The sequence below is a fragment of the Sarcophilus harrisii genome, chromosome 2 (assembly GCF_902635505.1).
Source record: "Sarcophilus harrisii chromosome 2, mSarHar1.11, whole genome shotgun sequence".
In the NCBI taxonomy this organism is placed as follows: domain Eukaryota; kingdom Metazoa; phylum Chordata; class Mammalia; order Dasyuromorphia; family Dasyuridae; genus Sarcophilus; species Sarcophilus harrisii.
The window spans coordinates 405,414,699-405,429,397 of record NC_045427.1 but is presented as its reverse complement, the minus strand read 5'-3'; the positions used below and the strand labels follow the sequence as shown (position 1 = coordinate 405,429,397).

The window sequence follows — 14,699 nt, the reverse complement described above, 5'->3', positions numbered from 1 at the left end:
AGTATAACAGTGAAAAAGGAAACAAGGTTGCCCACTATCACCATTATTATTCAATATTGTATTAGAAATGTTTGCATTGACTATAAGAGAAGAAAAGAGATTAAAAGAATTAAGAGTAGGTGATCAGAAAACCAAATTATCACTCTTTGCAAATGATATCATGGTATTCTTAGAGAACCCTAAAGAATCAACTAAAACTCTACTATGAACAATTCACAACTTTAGCAAAGTTGCAGCATACAAAATAAATCTGCATAAATCATCAGCATTTTTATATATTACCAACAAAGTCCAGCAGCCAGTGATACAAAGAGAAATTCCATTCAAAATAATTGTCAATAGTATAAAATATTTAGGAATCTCTCTGTCAAGGGAAAGTCAGGAACTTTCTGTTCTTGAACAGAACTACAAAGCACTTTGAACACAACTACAAAACACTTTCTACACAAATATGTGGATCAACACACAAGAAACTTTCAAAGGGCTTTTATTGTGTAGAGAGGCTACAGAACTTTCAACAGTTGTTCAGTGTCAGTGAACTTCTGGTTGTATGAGGGCTTAAATGTGAGCTGATATTATTTATAAGTCCTTTTGTTTTACTCTATGCTGATACCAAAAGAGGTTCATAAGCATATATATAATAAGAGGAACACTGGAGATCACCTAACCAGTCCTCTTATTTTACAGATGAGAAAAGTGAGGCCTAGAGAGGTGAGATGACTTGGCAAATGCCACAGAAATGGTACATGGCAGAAACAGTATTAGAATCAATATTTTCTAACCTCCAATACAGCATGGACTGAATTAACTGTGTGTGACAATGTTGGCAAGGTGAATTTGGGGACAAATGTAACAAAAAGTTTCTACCTCACTGCCATATGTGAAAAAATAGTAAATGTAACAAGTCCATCATTAATAATCCTTTCTACTTCAGGCTAGATTAAAGCTACCCCTAGGATAAAGGATTAAGTTTTTTTGTCCCATGGACAATTTCATGACATTCATTTACCCAGTTATTTAAAAGGATATATTAGCTGAAATTACTCACTTTTAACAAAAGTTGAAAAGGAAAGCACTACCAAACAATAAAAAATTATTTTCCAAATAAGTAAACATTTATTAAAAGTTTAATCCTCAATTATTAGATTTATACATATAATTTAACAATTTGCAAACAAATGGAAAAGTCTTGCCTTTCAATATGCTAGATATCATCATTCAAATAAGGAATTAATTCTAAATGATCTGATATTTTAAACTCTTCGGAAATAATGTTGCTTTCTTCTACTTTTACTAAATCTTCTGTCTCCATAGGATGACTAAAATTCAAAATAAGATCACACAGAAGTAATTTGGTGAGCTCTGTATAGAAAAAAAAAGATTGCTAGTTATCAACCATATTGCCATTGTTTAAGCATACATTTTTAAATTCTTAAATAACTTTTACTTTAAATAATGATCAACAAATACAAACATTTTGATATAAGGGGAAAAAACTTGTCTAAAAAAATAAACATGTTAGGTAGTTTGTTCAATATATATAATACACATGAACATACATATATTTTATATGTATATACAGATCCATATATATCCACACCTAGTCATATATGTATATATTCTAAATTTAACAAATCACAAGTACTATTGTGTCTCCCTTTTGCATTTTTTTTCTTCTTTGCACTAAGTTTGGTTTGCATATCTATTACCTACCTACTAACCCATTACTGCTACCCTATCAACTCATGTAGAAACTTTCCATTATAACAAATATCTATACTATAGTGCAGTAAAAGTAATCTTAAAACTTGGGCTAGTTTGAGGAAGCAAATTTCATTCTCAGTCTTTTGAAGTCATTATTCTTCACTATTTTGGACTCTGATCAAGTCCAAAAGCTTTTCAAAATTTTATTTCTTCATGTAATTGCTGTTATTGTGAAATATATTCTTTGTTGATCTCTTATTTATTTAGCTCTGAATCTATTTAAATGAGTCAATGTTTTTCTGATTCCATCACATTCACAATTTCTTAAAGCAAAATAAAATTCCATTATATATACTATAGTTCACTCAGCCATTGTCCAGTTGTTAAATATCTATTTTATTTCCAGTTCTAAGTTTTAAAAGATTGCTATAAATATTCTCTTCCATATCCTTTTTTCTCTTTACCCTCTTCTCCCTGTTTATATATTCTTTTTGATATACCATAATTATAAGATAACTTTCTAGGTTTTTCTTGTTTGGTATGTTTGTGTTTCAAAGATTCTATGTAGCTCTGTTTTTTTTTCAATAAGTATACCTGAAATTCCTCTATTAAAAATCTACTTTTTGCTCTGTATGATTATACTGAATTATGCAGCATGTGTTATTCTTAAGCAGACATCTTTTTCTTTGACTTTTTGGTATATTGGATTCCAAGTTTTTCTTTCCTTAAAAGTAATGGCTTGGGGCAGCTAAGTGGCACAGTGGATAGAGCACCAGCTCTGAAGTCAGGAGCACCTATGTTCAAATATGATCTCAGACATTTAACATTTCCTAGCTGTGACCCTGCAAAAAATAAATAAATAAATAAAAGCAATGGCTGTAGAGGCAAAGCCAAGATGGTGGCATGAAGGCAGGCATTTAGTTGAGCTCTCTCACCTTTAAATAACACTGAGTTCTAGAGTAGCTAAACCCACAAAATGATGGAGTGAAACAATTTTCCAGACCAAGAAAACTTAGAATGGAGGCAGGAGAAATCCATTTCACCAGAGTGAGAGTGGAGCACCTTGAAGTTTTCAGCTCTTCCAAGGTAGTATGATCTAAGGAGAGATGTTTACTACTCTTCTGACATGTTCTCTGGTCTGTGAGTGACCACAAGCACTTTTTTATGTGTTAAAACTGTAAGGAGGGTTTGTCCCTGCTCTACTGTGCACATACGCTGTGGTATGCTAGTCCTCCTCCTCACCCTGGAACTGCTACCCAGAACTGTGACCCCAATCAAGAATGGGCAAAGTAACAGAGTTCTGCCTCAGTGCTAGCAAAGAGACCCCTGTAATCTCCTTCTGACTAGCTGTTCAACCCTCTTAATATCTGGAGGCTGAGAACTCTGGAAGCAACTGCTACTACTTCTGCTTCTAATTTAGTGGCTCCCAAGGCCTGCTACTAATTTTCTAGGGCTGGGACTATATTGGTGTAGCCTCCTCATACCTCTCCTTAGATCATATTACCTTGGAAGAACTGAAAACTTATAGGTACCTAGAAGTATCTCTAAAAATAGCTGCACAAACCATCTGTAGCTTGGGACAGCTCACTCCTCTCAATTCAGAGCTCTACTTTAGCAGAGTTAAAAGTTAAGAAACACTCTGGAAAAATGAGCAAACAACAGAAAAAAATTCTGACTAAAGAAAACTACTATGCTGACAAGGAAAATCACAAACTCAGAATAAGATAATAAAGTCAAAGCTCCTACATCTAAGTCTCCCAGGAAAATACACTTTATTCCTCAAGCCATAGAAGAGCTCAAAAGGGATTTTGAAAATCAAGTAAGAGAAATAGAGATAAAATGGGAAGAGAAATGAAAGTTATGCAAGAAAATAATAAAAAATAGTCAACAGCTTGCTAAAGGTGTACACACACACACACACACACACACTGAGGAAAATAGAAGTTGGAATTAATGGAGTGAAGACACTCTCATGGGAATACAGCCTTAAACTATACTTTAATTGTGACTTGAGACTTTATAATAACAGAGCTATAGCTAAAAAGTTGCAGGTGTTGTCCCCTATTTCCTACCACCTCCTAATTAGCATTTAAGTACTTTTTAAAAGGTGATGATGGCCTTAAATTATATCTGCTTGTATATCAGTTCTCTAGGGAAACTTAAATTAAGAGTTTATTGCTATTGATGTGTGTCCTTGTTTCTGGGCTAAATTTCTGTGATTAGAATGTAAGCCTGGACTCCTCCAAACAATGGGAGAAAAGGCCAGGGTGGGGGGAGCTTCTATATTCAGGGTATTTAATCTTGTGTTTTGAAGTTATGCTTTGCAGTCCTTTTGCTGACAAAAATCTTGTCAGATGCCCTTTCTCATGAGATTTTAATAAATTCCTTTTTATTTTTTCTTATTTTGAGAGTCTCTGATTGTTTTGTGAATGATACTGTTCCACACAAGACTATGCCAAATGGTAAAGGAAGAACAAAAAGCCAATGAAGAGAATGCCTTAAAAAGCAGAATTGACCAAATGAGAGCATAAAAATTAACTGAAAAAAAAAAACAAACACATTTTTGAAAAGGGAAATTGGTCAAATGGAAAAGGAGGTACAAATGCTCATTGAAGAAAATAACTCTTTAATAATTAGAACTGAGCAAATGGAAGTTAATGATTTTTTGAGAAATTAAGAAACAATAAAACAAAACCAAAAGAATGAAGAAATAGAAGACTATGTAAAATATCTCACTGGAAAAATGACTGAAAATAGGTATAGGATGAAATTTTTTTTTGACTACTTGAAAACTGTGATAAAAAAAAAAAAACTTAGAAATCATCTTTCAAGAAATTATCAAGGAAAATTCCCTGATATTCTAGAATGAGGATCAAATAGAAATTGAAAGAATCTACTAATCACCCCCTGAAAAAGATCCCAAGCTCCCAGGAATGTTATAGCCAAATTTTAGAGCTCACTGGTAAAGGAGAAAATATTTCAAGCAGCCACAGAGGAGAGAAACAATTCAAGTATCATTGAGCTAGAGAAGATAACACAAGATTTAACAACTTTCTACCTTAAAGTGCTTGGGATATGATATTCCAAAAGGCAACAGAGCTAGAATGACAATCAAGATTCAACTAGCTAGCAAAACTGAGTATAAATAATACTTCAGGGGGGAGATGGATAAACAATTAAGGGACTTTTAAGCATAACTGATAAAAAGACTGGAACTGAATAGAAAATCTGACTTTCAAATACAATATTCAATAGAAGCATAAAAAGGTAAACAGGAAAGGGAAGATATAAGGTTCTTACAAAAGTTAAACTGTTGATGTTCCTACATGAGAAAATGATACTTGTTAAGTCATAAGAACTTTCTTATTATTAAGGCAATTAGAAGAACTATATACAGACAGAGGGCACAGGTATGAGTTGAATGTAAAAGGAAGATATCTAAAAAGTAAAATTAAAGAATGAAAGAGTAATGCACTGGGAGAAAGGAAAAGGGAGAGATAGAATGGCATAAATTATCTCACATAAAAGAGACAAGAAAAAACTTTTACAGTAGAGAAGGGAGGAGGGGTAAAGGAGTAAGTAAGCCTTCCTCTTATCAGAATTTGGCTGAGGACAAATTCCCCTCACAGTTCCATGGCATTAAAAAAGAACACACTCAATTAGATATAGAAATCTATTTTACCCTACAGGAAAATCAGGAGGGGAGATAGATAATAAAAAGCAGGGGAATGATGGAATTAAAGGCATATTGAGAGAGGTGATGGTCAGAAACAAAATACTTGAGGAAAGACAGAGTAAAAAAGAGAGAGAATAGAATAAACAGGGGGGAAATATAGTTAGCAACAGTAATTGTGAAAAAAGTGAAATAAGATTTTCTGATAAAGGCTTTATTTCTCAAACATCTAGAGAACTGAGTTAAAGTTATGAAAAATAAAAGCCATTCTTCAATTGATAAATGATCAAAAGATATGAACAATTTTCAAATGAATAATCAAAGCTATTTATAGCCATATGAAAAAAAAATGCTCTAACATTACTGATTAGAAAAATGCAAATTAACACAATTCTGAGGTACTACCTTATACTTATTAGACTGGCTAATAGAATAGAAAAGGACAAATGTTGGAGATGTGGGGAAAATGATATGTTAATGCATTGTTGGTAGAGCTGTGAACTGATTCAACCATTCTGTAGAGCAATCTGGAACTAGCCCAACGGGCTATAAAACCATACATACCCTTTGACCTAGCAATACCAGTTCTATGTCTGTATCCCAAAAGAAATAAAAAGCAAAAAAGGAAAAATACCTATATACACAAAAATTTTTATAGCAAAGAATTGGAAATTGAGGGGACGCCTATAAATTGAGGAATGGCTGAACAAATTGTGGAATGTGATTATGAACGAATATTATCGTGCTGTAAGAAATAATGAGCAGAATGCTCTCAGAAAAACCTGAGTTTCATGAGCTGCTGCTGTTTACAAAGTAGCAGTATTGTAAGATGATCAGCTGTGAAAGACTTATGATGAAAAATGCTATCCATCCTCAGAGAAAGAATTGATGGTGTCCAAATACAGTTTAAAGTATACTTTTTAAAAAGTTTTCTTTCTTTTTCTTTTGGTTTGTTTTCTTTCACATGACTACTTTGAAAATGTTTTGAATGACTATTATAACCTATATCAAAATGCTCCACTTCTAAAAAAGAAGGGTGGAAAGGGAGAGAATCTGGAGCTCAAAGTTTTAAAAATGAATGTTTAAAATTGTTTTTACATGTAACTGGGGAAAAATAAAATGATAAAAATAAGAAGGAAAGCAGAACGTAGTGGTTGTATGATCTTCTGTGATCCTAACTGTGATATTCTGGCATTTTATCTCTCTTTTTCTGGTTACTTGAAGTAATTTTTCTTTGATCAGGAAGCTCTGAATTTTGGCTATGACATTTCTGGTTATATTCAGGTTTCTGTCTGGAGGTGAACTGTGAATTTGTTCTATTTTATTTTGCCATCTAGTTCTTAAAGTTTTGAGCAGTTTTCTTTTATGGTTTTTAAAAATATAGTGTCCAAGGGGCAGGTAGTTGGTGCAGTGGATAGAGCACCAGCCCTGAAGTCAGGAAGACCTGAGTTCAAATTTGGCATCAGACACTTCATACTTTCTAGTTGTGTGACCCTGGACAAGTCACTTAACCCCAATTTCCTCAATAAAATACATACATATATATATATATATATATATATACATATATATATACATATATATACGTATATATATACGTATATATATAACATATATATACGTGTATATATATATATATATATATATATATATATATATAGTGTTCAGAATTTTTGTTTGTTCATAGCCTTCAGAAAGTTCAAAATCTCTCCTTGACCTGTTTTTCCAGGTCAGTCATTTTGTTAGCAGATACTTCATTTGTTCTTTTAACTTTTTTTTCTTTTTACTTTGTCCAGATATTTCTTATTATATTATTGGAGACTAAGTTCTTTGCTCTATTTGTGTCCATTTCTTTTGTAAGGTTTTCCATTTTCTATTTTGAGCTATTTTTACCTTTCTAAATGCTCTAATTTAATTCTTTATTTTGTGTTTCAATTCTTGTTTCTTTCTGTATATTCTAGGAGTGTTTATAGCCAATCTATTCTTTGTTCTGAGATTCTACTTGCAATTATGGCAAAGTTGTTTTCTTCTGGGTTTTTATCTTGGGATTTTCTTAATCCATATCATTTCATAATTTTATCAGTTTTCTTTTTTAGTTTTATTTTCTATATTAAGACTTTATCTTAGGTACAAGTTCTCCCCTCCAAATGAACTCCTGGATCTATTGGCTAGTTCCTGCCTTCAGGAACTTCAATGCCAGAATAGGACTATTGTAGCAAGGTTAAGTCCTGCTTCTACTGCAGATCAGATGTCATTGTGTTGTCTTTCTTCCAGATGTTCTGGCTGGCTCTATGTCCACCTGCTCCTATTTTAGTCTTTGGTTGGGAAATTGTATTAAGGAGAACAGGTTAATATGAATCTGAATTTAGAAAAAAAAATAGGATGAGGTAATAAGAATTATCAAAAAAAAATACTTTATAGCAAGTATTTTTTGGTTATTTAATTAACTTGGTGAGTGTAAAAACTGATTTAAAATTTTACATAAATAGCTCTATTAGGTCAGATGAAAAACACATAACTAATAAAAGAGAGTAATGCAATATTAGAAATGAAAAGGATCTTAGTACTTGGTCTCTTCATATGAGGAAGTTAAAGTTCAAAATAGTTAAGTGACTTAACCATGGTCACAAGCTTGGCAGTAGATCCATTATTATTATTATCCAAACCTCCTGATTCCCAGTCAAATATCAGATAGTATTTTAGTTTTCTCTTACCTATAAAATGCAATGATTAGATGATTAATTTAGTACAATTTCATTGTGGCACTGTTTTAGTTACAGAAGAAACTCAATAGTCAATTGTAGGAAAGGGAAATAAGTTAATTAAGCAGAGTAAAGACACACACACTGATTACTCTCTTCTTTTATAACAACAGTATGTAAGCAATTTGATTTCTAGGAATTTCATACTTACCGTTCATCTTCTTTAGATCCAAATATATTTTTTCTATATTTTTAATTAGAACTTTCAGGTCGAACTGCTGGTCAGCAATATTATTCTGAAACATTTGGCTGAAAAACAAAAATAAAAATTGACAAAATAGAAATATTGCAAATTACTTTCAAAAATGTTCCTTTTCAGTATTTTAAAACTATGTAATTTTAAAACAAATGCCCATTAATTGAGGAATTGGCAAAGGAATTTCAGAATATACATCTGTATGTCTATGTATTTGTATATTAGTGTTTATATGTACATAATAGAATAGTACATTATAAGAAATGATAAAGATGAAGAATTCAGGCAAAATTGAGAAGATTTGTGAACTGATTCAAAGGAGAGTAAACATAAAAATATATAACAGCAATGTAAATGGAAAGAATAATAAAAATGAAACTCAGTAGTGTATAAGAGATATCTCTAAAGTTGGAGAATGAAAAAGTGATATATTCAAAAATGAAAATGTTTTTAAAAAAGTACCAATAATATTTAATTTTTAAATCCAGAACTGTATCTTTTAGTTCTTTTTTTTTGAAATCTAAAGGAGAGAATTGAAGTAATATCCTTTTGAGGTTATATGTCATCTTGTATATTATTTTTCCAAAACAAAATACTTTCAAACAGGTTATTCAATTCAACAAACATTTATTAACCATTTACTGTGTATACAATTCTCTGCAATATATTAAGGAATGCCAAGATGAAAAAAAGTTATGATTCCTTGGTTTCTAAGAGCTTACAATCTTATCCTATTAAGAGATATCCACAAAAAAGCACACCACAAGGTAGAAATACTAAAGGAAAATGAAAAAATTCTGGCAATGTGCTATAAGAAAATTTGAAAAAGAAAAAAAATCATGTTCAACGAAAGGATATGGAAGGGTTACTAGAAGAGTGATTTCTGAGTTGAACCATAAAAGAAATGTTATATTTCAACTGTCAGAGATGCTGAAGGAATATATTCAGAGATGAACTAATAAATGCTTAATGACCAGAGTGTCTTGAGGGGAAAGTATACATACACTTTTAAGATAAATCTGCATTATTAACACAATCAAGAAATCAACAAAACAATAAATCAAGTCACTTTGTAGTAACTGTTGATATCTGAAATACAAATACTCACAAAGAAAATTTAACATCTCTCCCACATTAGAGAAGATTTCAGCACAACCCTGAGAATATTCCAGGCTTGTGTAAAGGCATGAAAGAGGGTGAGATGAAATCAAAGAACAGCAAATAGCCTGGGAATAAAGTCAGGAAACTAAGAGGGAATCAGATTGGAAATGGCTTTAAAATGCCAAGCTCAGGATACTGAAATGGTTTGATATGTGTGTGTGTGTGTGTGTGTGTGTGTGTGTGTGTATTGTGTGTTATGTGAAAAATAGACTGGAAAGTAGAGAGCCTAAGTAAGTCAGAGTCCAATTAGAAGACAATTTCAGATAGTAGGGCAAAAAGGAAATAGTGGTTTCAGCTAGGGTGGTAGCAGTATGAGGAGAGAATAGATATAAAATATTGTGGAGGTAAAATTAACAAGATTTAACAACCAATTAAACAATGGGAATGAGTAAAAGAATTAAAGATAGCTTGTTTTCTAGCAGGGATACCTAAGAGAATGATGATGCTTTTAATAAAAACTGAAGTCCTTTCTAAATCAAACTATCGCCACAAGATGGAGCCATTACAATAGAAACAATGACATAAAAATTTTAAATAATAGATTTTAGATACAATATAATCATCCAATGTTAATATAAACTATCACCTATTACTGTTGAATGGCAAAAGTATTCTGAGTAGTATGAAAAAAAGTTTTTCATGTAACAGCTCAATTATATGGTTAATTTAGCATTTCCCATTTTGGTGTTATAAATTATAAATGTTCCAACTACAAGAAAAATGCAGCAAGATAAAACTTTCATTTATGTCAAATACAGTTAATTTGACATGCATTCAAAAAATGCCTCTACACACAAACACTATCCCTAACTACGTGGAATAAATTTTTAAAAGTGCAGAATATGGTTGTATCTTCCCTTCAGGAGAATATATTCTAGTAGGAGCAAAGGACATGTAATTTAGACTCATTGCCCCAGATCATTATTTATAATGGTGAAAACAAACTAAACTTTAGTTCAAAAATTGATATTTTTATCTTCTACCTGGGTCAAATGTATTGAGCCTGAAGATTTATAAACCATTATTTAAAATACACATTTTTTCAAATCAAAAAATATTTATAAAATAAATGAGTTGTTGGGTTTTTCTTACAGCCTTAATTTTTGTTTAAAGTATTCACACTCATGAATCCTTAAATGCTGCCAGAGGACTTCCATTTGAATGTTAGATCAGAAGATGATTTAGATACTCATAAGATGAAAGCACTAGAAGGGGTGTTTAGAGAATATTTAACTCCCAACTCTTTTATCTTTGAGACAAGATGAGATAGTAGAAAGAGTTATAGATTTTAAGATGACCTGAGTCTGAATTCAATCTCTTTGATTATCTTTAAAATAGAATAAATGCAAATATTATTTGCACTACCAATTCATAAATTTGCTCTGAGAAAAAGCACTGTAAAAAGTGTTGTTATATAATTGCCTTTATTTCGGATGAAGAGACTGAGGCAAAGAACAATTAAATGTCTTGCTCAACATTACAGTTAATTAGGAACACTTTAGAATATTACTCGAATCTACTAAATTTTTGGCTACTATCCATCTTATCATCAAATTTTAAGAACACACAAGAAAAGGTTCCCAAGGAGAGCTAATGGGCTAGAAAGGGAAAAATTCTTTTGGAGTCCATTCTAGGTTTATTCCTTTCCTGCTTCTGATTTCTCTTTATTCAAAGATCTTGCAGGAATTGATAAACAGAAGAGGCCAATCAATCAAATTATCAAAATAATTGATCAAAATTGATCAATTTTGACATCAAAATATAAACTCACAGGGGTCTCATGCTTTGATACTGGGTGAGGCCACAAAAGAACAATCTCTCTACCTATATCTCAATACAATCAGTAGAATCTGATCAACAGTAATAGATTATATTGATAAAGCACCTGGCAATTGAAGAAATACTTTCTCAACTCTCTGAGGTTGGTATTGCAGAAAGCAATGAAGTTTGCACATTCGAGTTGTATTGAAGTCTATGGAAGGATAGAGAATATAAAATCGGAAAGCACATTAAATTAGAATTCAGTCAGGTTTCTAATTAATCCTAGTTTGACCGATAATTCTAATTTTGATTCTGGATAATTCATTCCCTCCTTCCCAGAGTCTCAGCGCTCCGCACCTTTAAAAAAAAAATCCTATATTTATTTTGAGACAGTTCTGTATTAGAAGGTATTATTATTATTAGCTCGTCCTAATTAATCGTTATATTTGGGAATCTTCGAGGACAACAATAGACTCCCCATCTTGCTGTCATTCAACTCAAAGGTTAACTCGGAAACAGTCTTTCCCGGGATCCCAAGGCAATTAAGGGTATAAATGTAACGGAATTGTTTATCCCCATGCTAGGTCAGGATCGTAAACAAACAAACAAACAAAAAAACAACAACATAAAACAACAACAACAAAAATCCAGGAACCAGCGACCTGCCATTTAAGTACTAGTTCCGGCATTTATGGACCATTAGGCCCAGGGACTTCAGCTGTTGGGAGCCTCGACGCTCTATTTTACAGAATGGGTATAATTGGCTCACCCTCCCCTCCTCACAAGGGAAAAAGGTTTTCTAAATCTTAGCGCTAAGGGGTACACGGAGGACGGCGGACGGGCGGGGGAGGGGGGAGGGAGGGAGGGGGGAGGGGTGAAGGGGGAGGGGGGGAGGGGTAGGATTTCAGCGCGCTCTTCATCCCACTTCCGCCATCAAGGGCGAGAAAGGAGGCGGGCCTGAAGGAAGGGAGCGGGGCTCCGCTCGGGCCTCCCAGGCCCGTCCGTGGAGCAACTCCTAGCTTTCAAGGATGACGCCAGGAAAAGGAAACACGAGAATCTTGCTTTCTTCGGGCCTCCACACAATCTGAACCCTAAAGAAATATTCCGGACCCCAGAGTGAACTGCGCGTCCTTCCACGACTCACCAGACCCCACCTCCCGCCCCACGCTGAGGAAAATTCCCAACAGGCTTCCCCAGAGCATGCCGGGATCTAGGGCGGCCTGCGGGTTTCTGATTGGTCACTCTCTCCCCGATGCATTCTGGGACTGGTAGTCCAGCCCTCGTCAATCTTTTTCTTGGCGACTTTTAGTGGGAGAGGCAAGAAGGAGAGCTCACCTATTGGCTAACAGTTTAGGTAGAAAGAGAAGGATGCTGTTGCAGGTCAGATTTAAAATAATTTCTGCGCTTTGCTATTGATAAAGACATCTTAGGTCATTTGGGTCTCGATTTTTTTTTTTTTTAAAATAATGGTTTCGAAGATGCTTTCCAGCTTTGATGTTGTATGATAATAGAATTTGTACAGAATATAGAGTCTGAGAACTTCATAGCTGAAAAAGATTTCCTAGAATCTTCTTCGTTGCTCCCTTGCAAAGCTCTCTTCATTGTGCCATTACGGTGGTTCTGAAATGACTTGAAGAAAACCAGTGGATTTAGTAGAACTGGAACTTAGCTCGGGGTATTGTGACACCCCTTCTTTCCACTGTCCCACTATCTAATTCCACTATGAAGGAACCATAGTATTTAGAACTAACAGAAAATGTAGCTGTCATTTAGTTCAGTCTCTAATTTTACATATGAGACCAAGAGTCTGTAAGTAATTTTCTCCAGATCGCTGAAGGTAGTAACTAATAGCTAAGACTCACGCCCAAACTTCTCTGACTACAATTTTGCTGAATGAGCTTTGCTGATCAACTTTCCAAATACCCAATGGCCAGTCCATCAATCAGCAGATATTTATCGAGTACCTACGATGTGCTTGAAACTATATAGTAGGAGCTATGGAGGATAAAAGATGATGGAGAGATAGTCTCTTCTCACATGATTTTTGTTTAAAAGTTTAGTCGGATGATTTTTGATAGAAGCAGAGTCATGATCGTTATATGAACATGCATTATGTCTTTTTTATCTTACATTTATTATCAAAAATTTGCATATATTTTAAGCCAGATTTTATACATAGGTATGTGAGTGTATATCCGTGTACTACTTATATATAAAATAATTTGCAAACCTTTTAAAGAATTATATAAATTTAGATCTTATTAGACAGAATCTTTCTCTTTTTGCTAAATACATGTGAATAGCTGGTACTGAAGAACCAAGATTCAAATCCCTCATATGCTATTATTTTTTAGTTATATTTCCATACCACTTTAGGTTTATAAAGCACTTACAACAACCCTGGAAAGTAGGTAAATTATTACTACTTTATAGTTGGAAAAACAGGCTCAGATAATGAAGAGACTTGCCCAGAATTACACAGTTAGTATATGTCAAATTTAGTTCAAACAACTATCTTTCTGAAGGTCTATGAATTCTTTAAAATACATATATTTTGATAACTATTTTAATATCATTGCTTTCTTTTATAATTAAAGAGTTCATAGACTTTGAGTAAGGTTTTCCTCAACTTTATAAGTTCAGTGATCCCTCCAATATATATTAACTTTCTTGATTCTCATTTTTTGCTTCTACAGAATAAAGGGGTTATATTAAATGGTCTCTAATGCCCCATCTGTTTGAAATCCTATAAACAATTTTTTTCCTTTAAGAAAAGAGTGTAATCTGATGTCCTTAAGTTCTAAAAAAAAACATCTTCCTTTATGTTTGCAAATGTAATATGCTATTGACATCCACACAGATTGTAAGCATTGATTCTAATGTTAATCAAATAAGAGGGATTAAAAAGCCGGTAAACTCTCTCATAAAGGGCAAATCTGTTGTGAAGCAACAAGATAATTAAACCATTTATGGCACAGAATGGTAGTGCCTTTGTTGTTTTTATTACACATTCTTGACATGAAACATTCATTTCCAGGAAAACAAATTGGGGTAAATGCTTCTTTTTCTCTCACTAACTCCCAGAGCTCTCATTTACATCATCTGTCTACTCATTACCAATTAAAAGTGCAGACTTTTTGGAAGCCTCAGAGACAGACTTGTTTCCTGACTGCACATAAACTCCTCTTTTGAAAATCTCTTGCAAAGAAGTGAATAATTGGAAGACTTTTTATCATCTTTAACAATATGGGACATAACAACATAAGCATATATTTTTTTCATTACCTGTGTGACTTCACATGCCATATATCTGCTGTTAGAAGAATAGAGATCCATGTTTCTGGTCAATATCTTCATTCTAATCAGATAAATAAAGATGCCACCATAATCATCAAAAATCATTCCAGTCACAGATAGAAGAAAAACTCCTCTTATGATTAAA

General features: G+C 33.2%; 1 protein-coding gene across 2 annotated transcripts; it reads right to left on the bottom strand.

The window, feature by feature from the left end:
- Positions 1-342: 342 nt before the first annotated feature.
- Positions 343-12,865, bottom strand: C2H5orf58 (chromosome 2 C5orf58 homolog). Of its 2 annotated transcripts, XM_012552371.3 has the most exons (4): positions 12,402-12,464; positions 11,382-11,468; positions 8,291-8,388; positions 345-1,362 (listed from the first exon to the last, which is right to left on the bottom strand). In XM_012552371.3, exons 3-4 carry the CDS (start codon positions 8,382-8,384, stop codon positions 1,205-1,207), a joined length of 252 nt encoding a protein of 83 aa, XP_012407825.1. In that variant the 5' UTR covers positions 8,385-8,388; positions 11,382-11,468; positions 12,402-12,464; the 3' UTR covers positions 345-1,204. The 2 variants fall into 2 exon arrangements, with proteins under 2 accessions (XP_031809506.1, XP_012407825.1); XM_031953646.1 differs by lacking the exons at positions 11,382-11,468; positions 12,402-12,464 and adding an exon at positions 12,593-12,865 and having other exon boundaries at positions 343-1,362.
- Between the last annotated feature and the right edge of the window lie 1,834 nt (positions 12,866-14,699).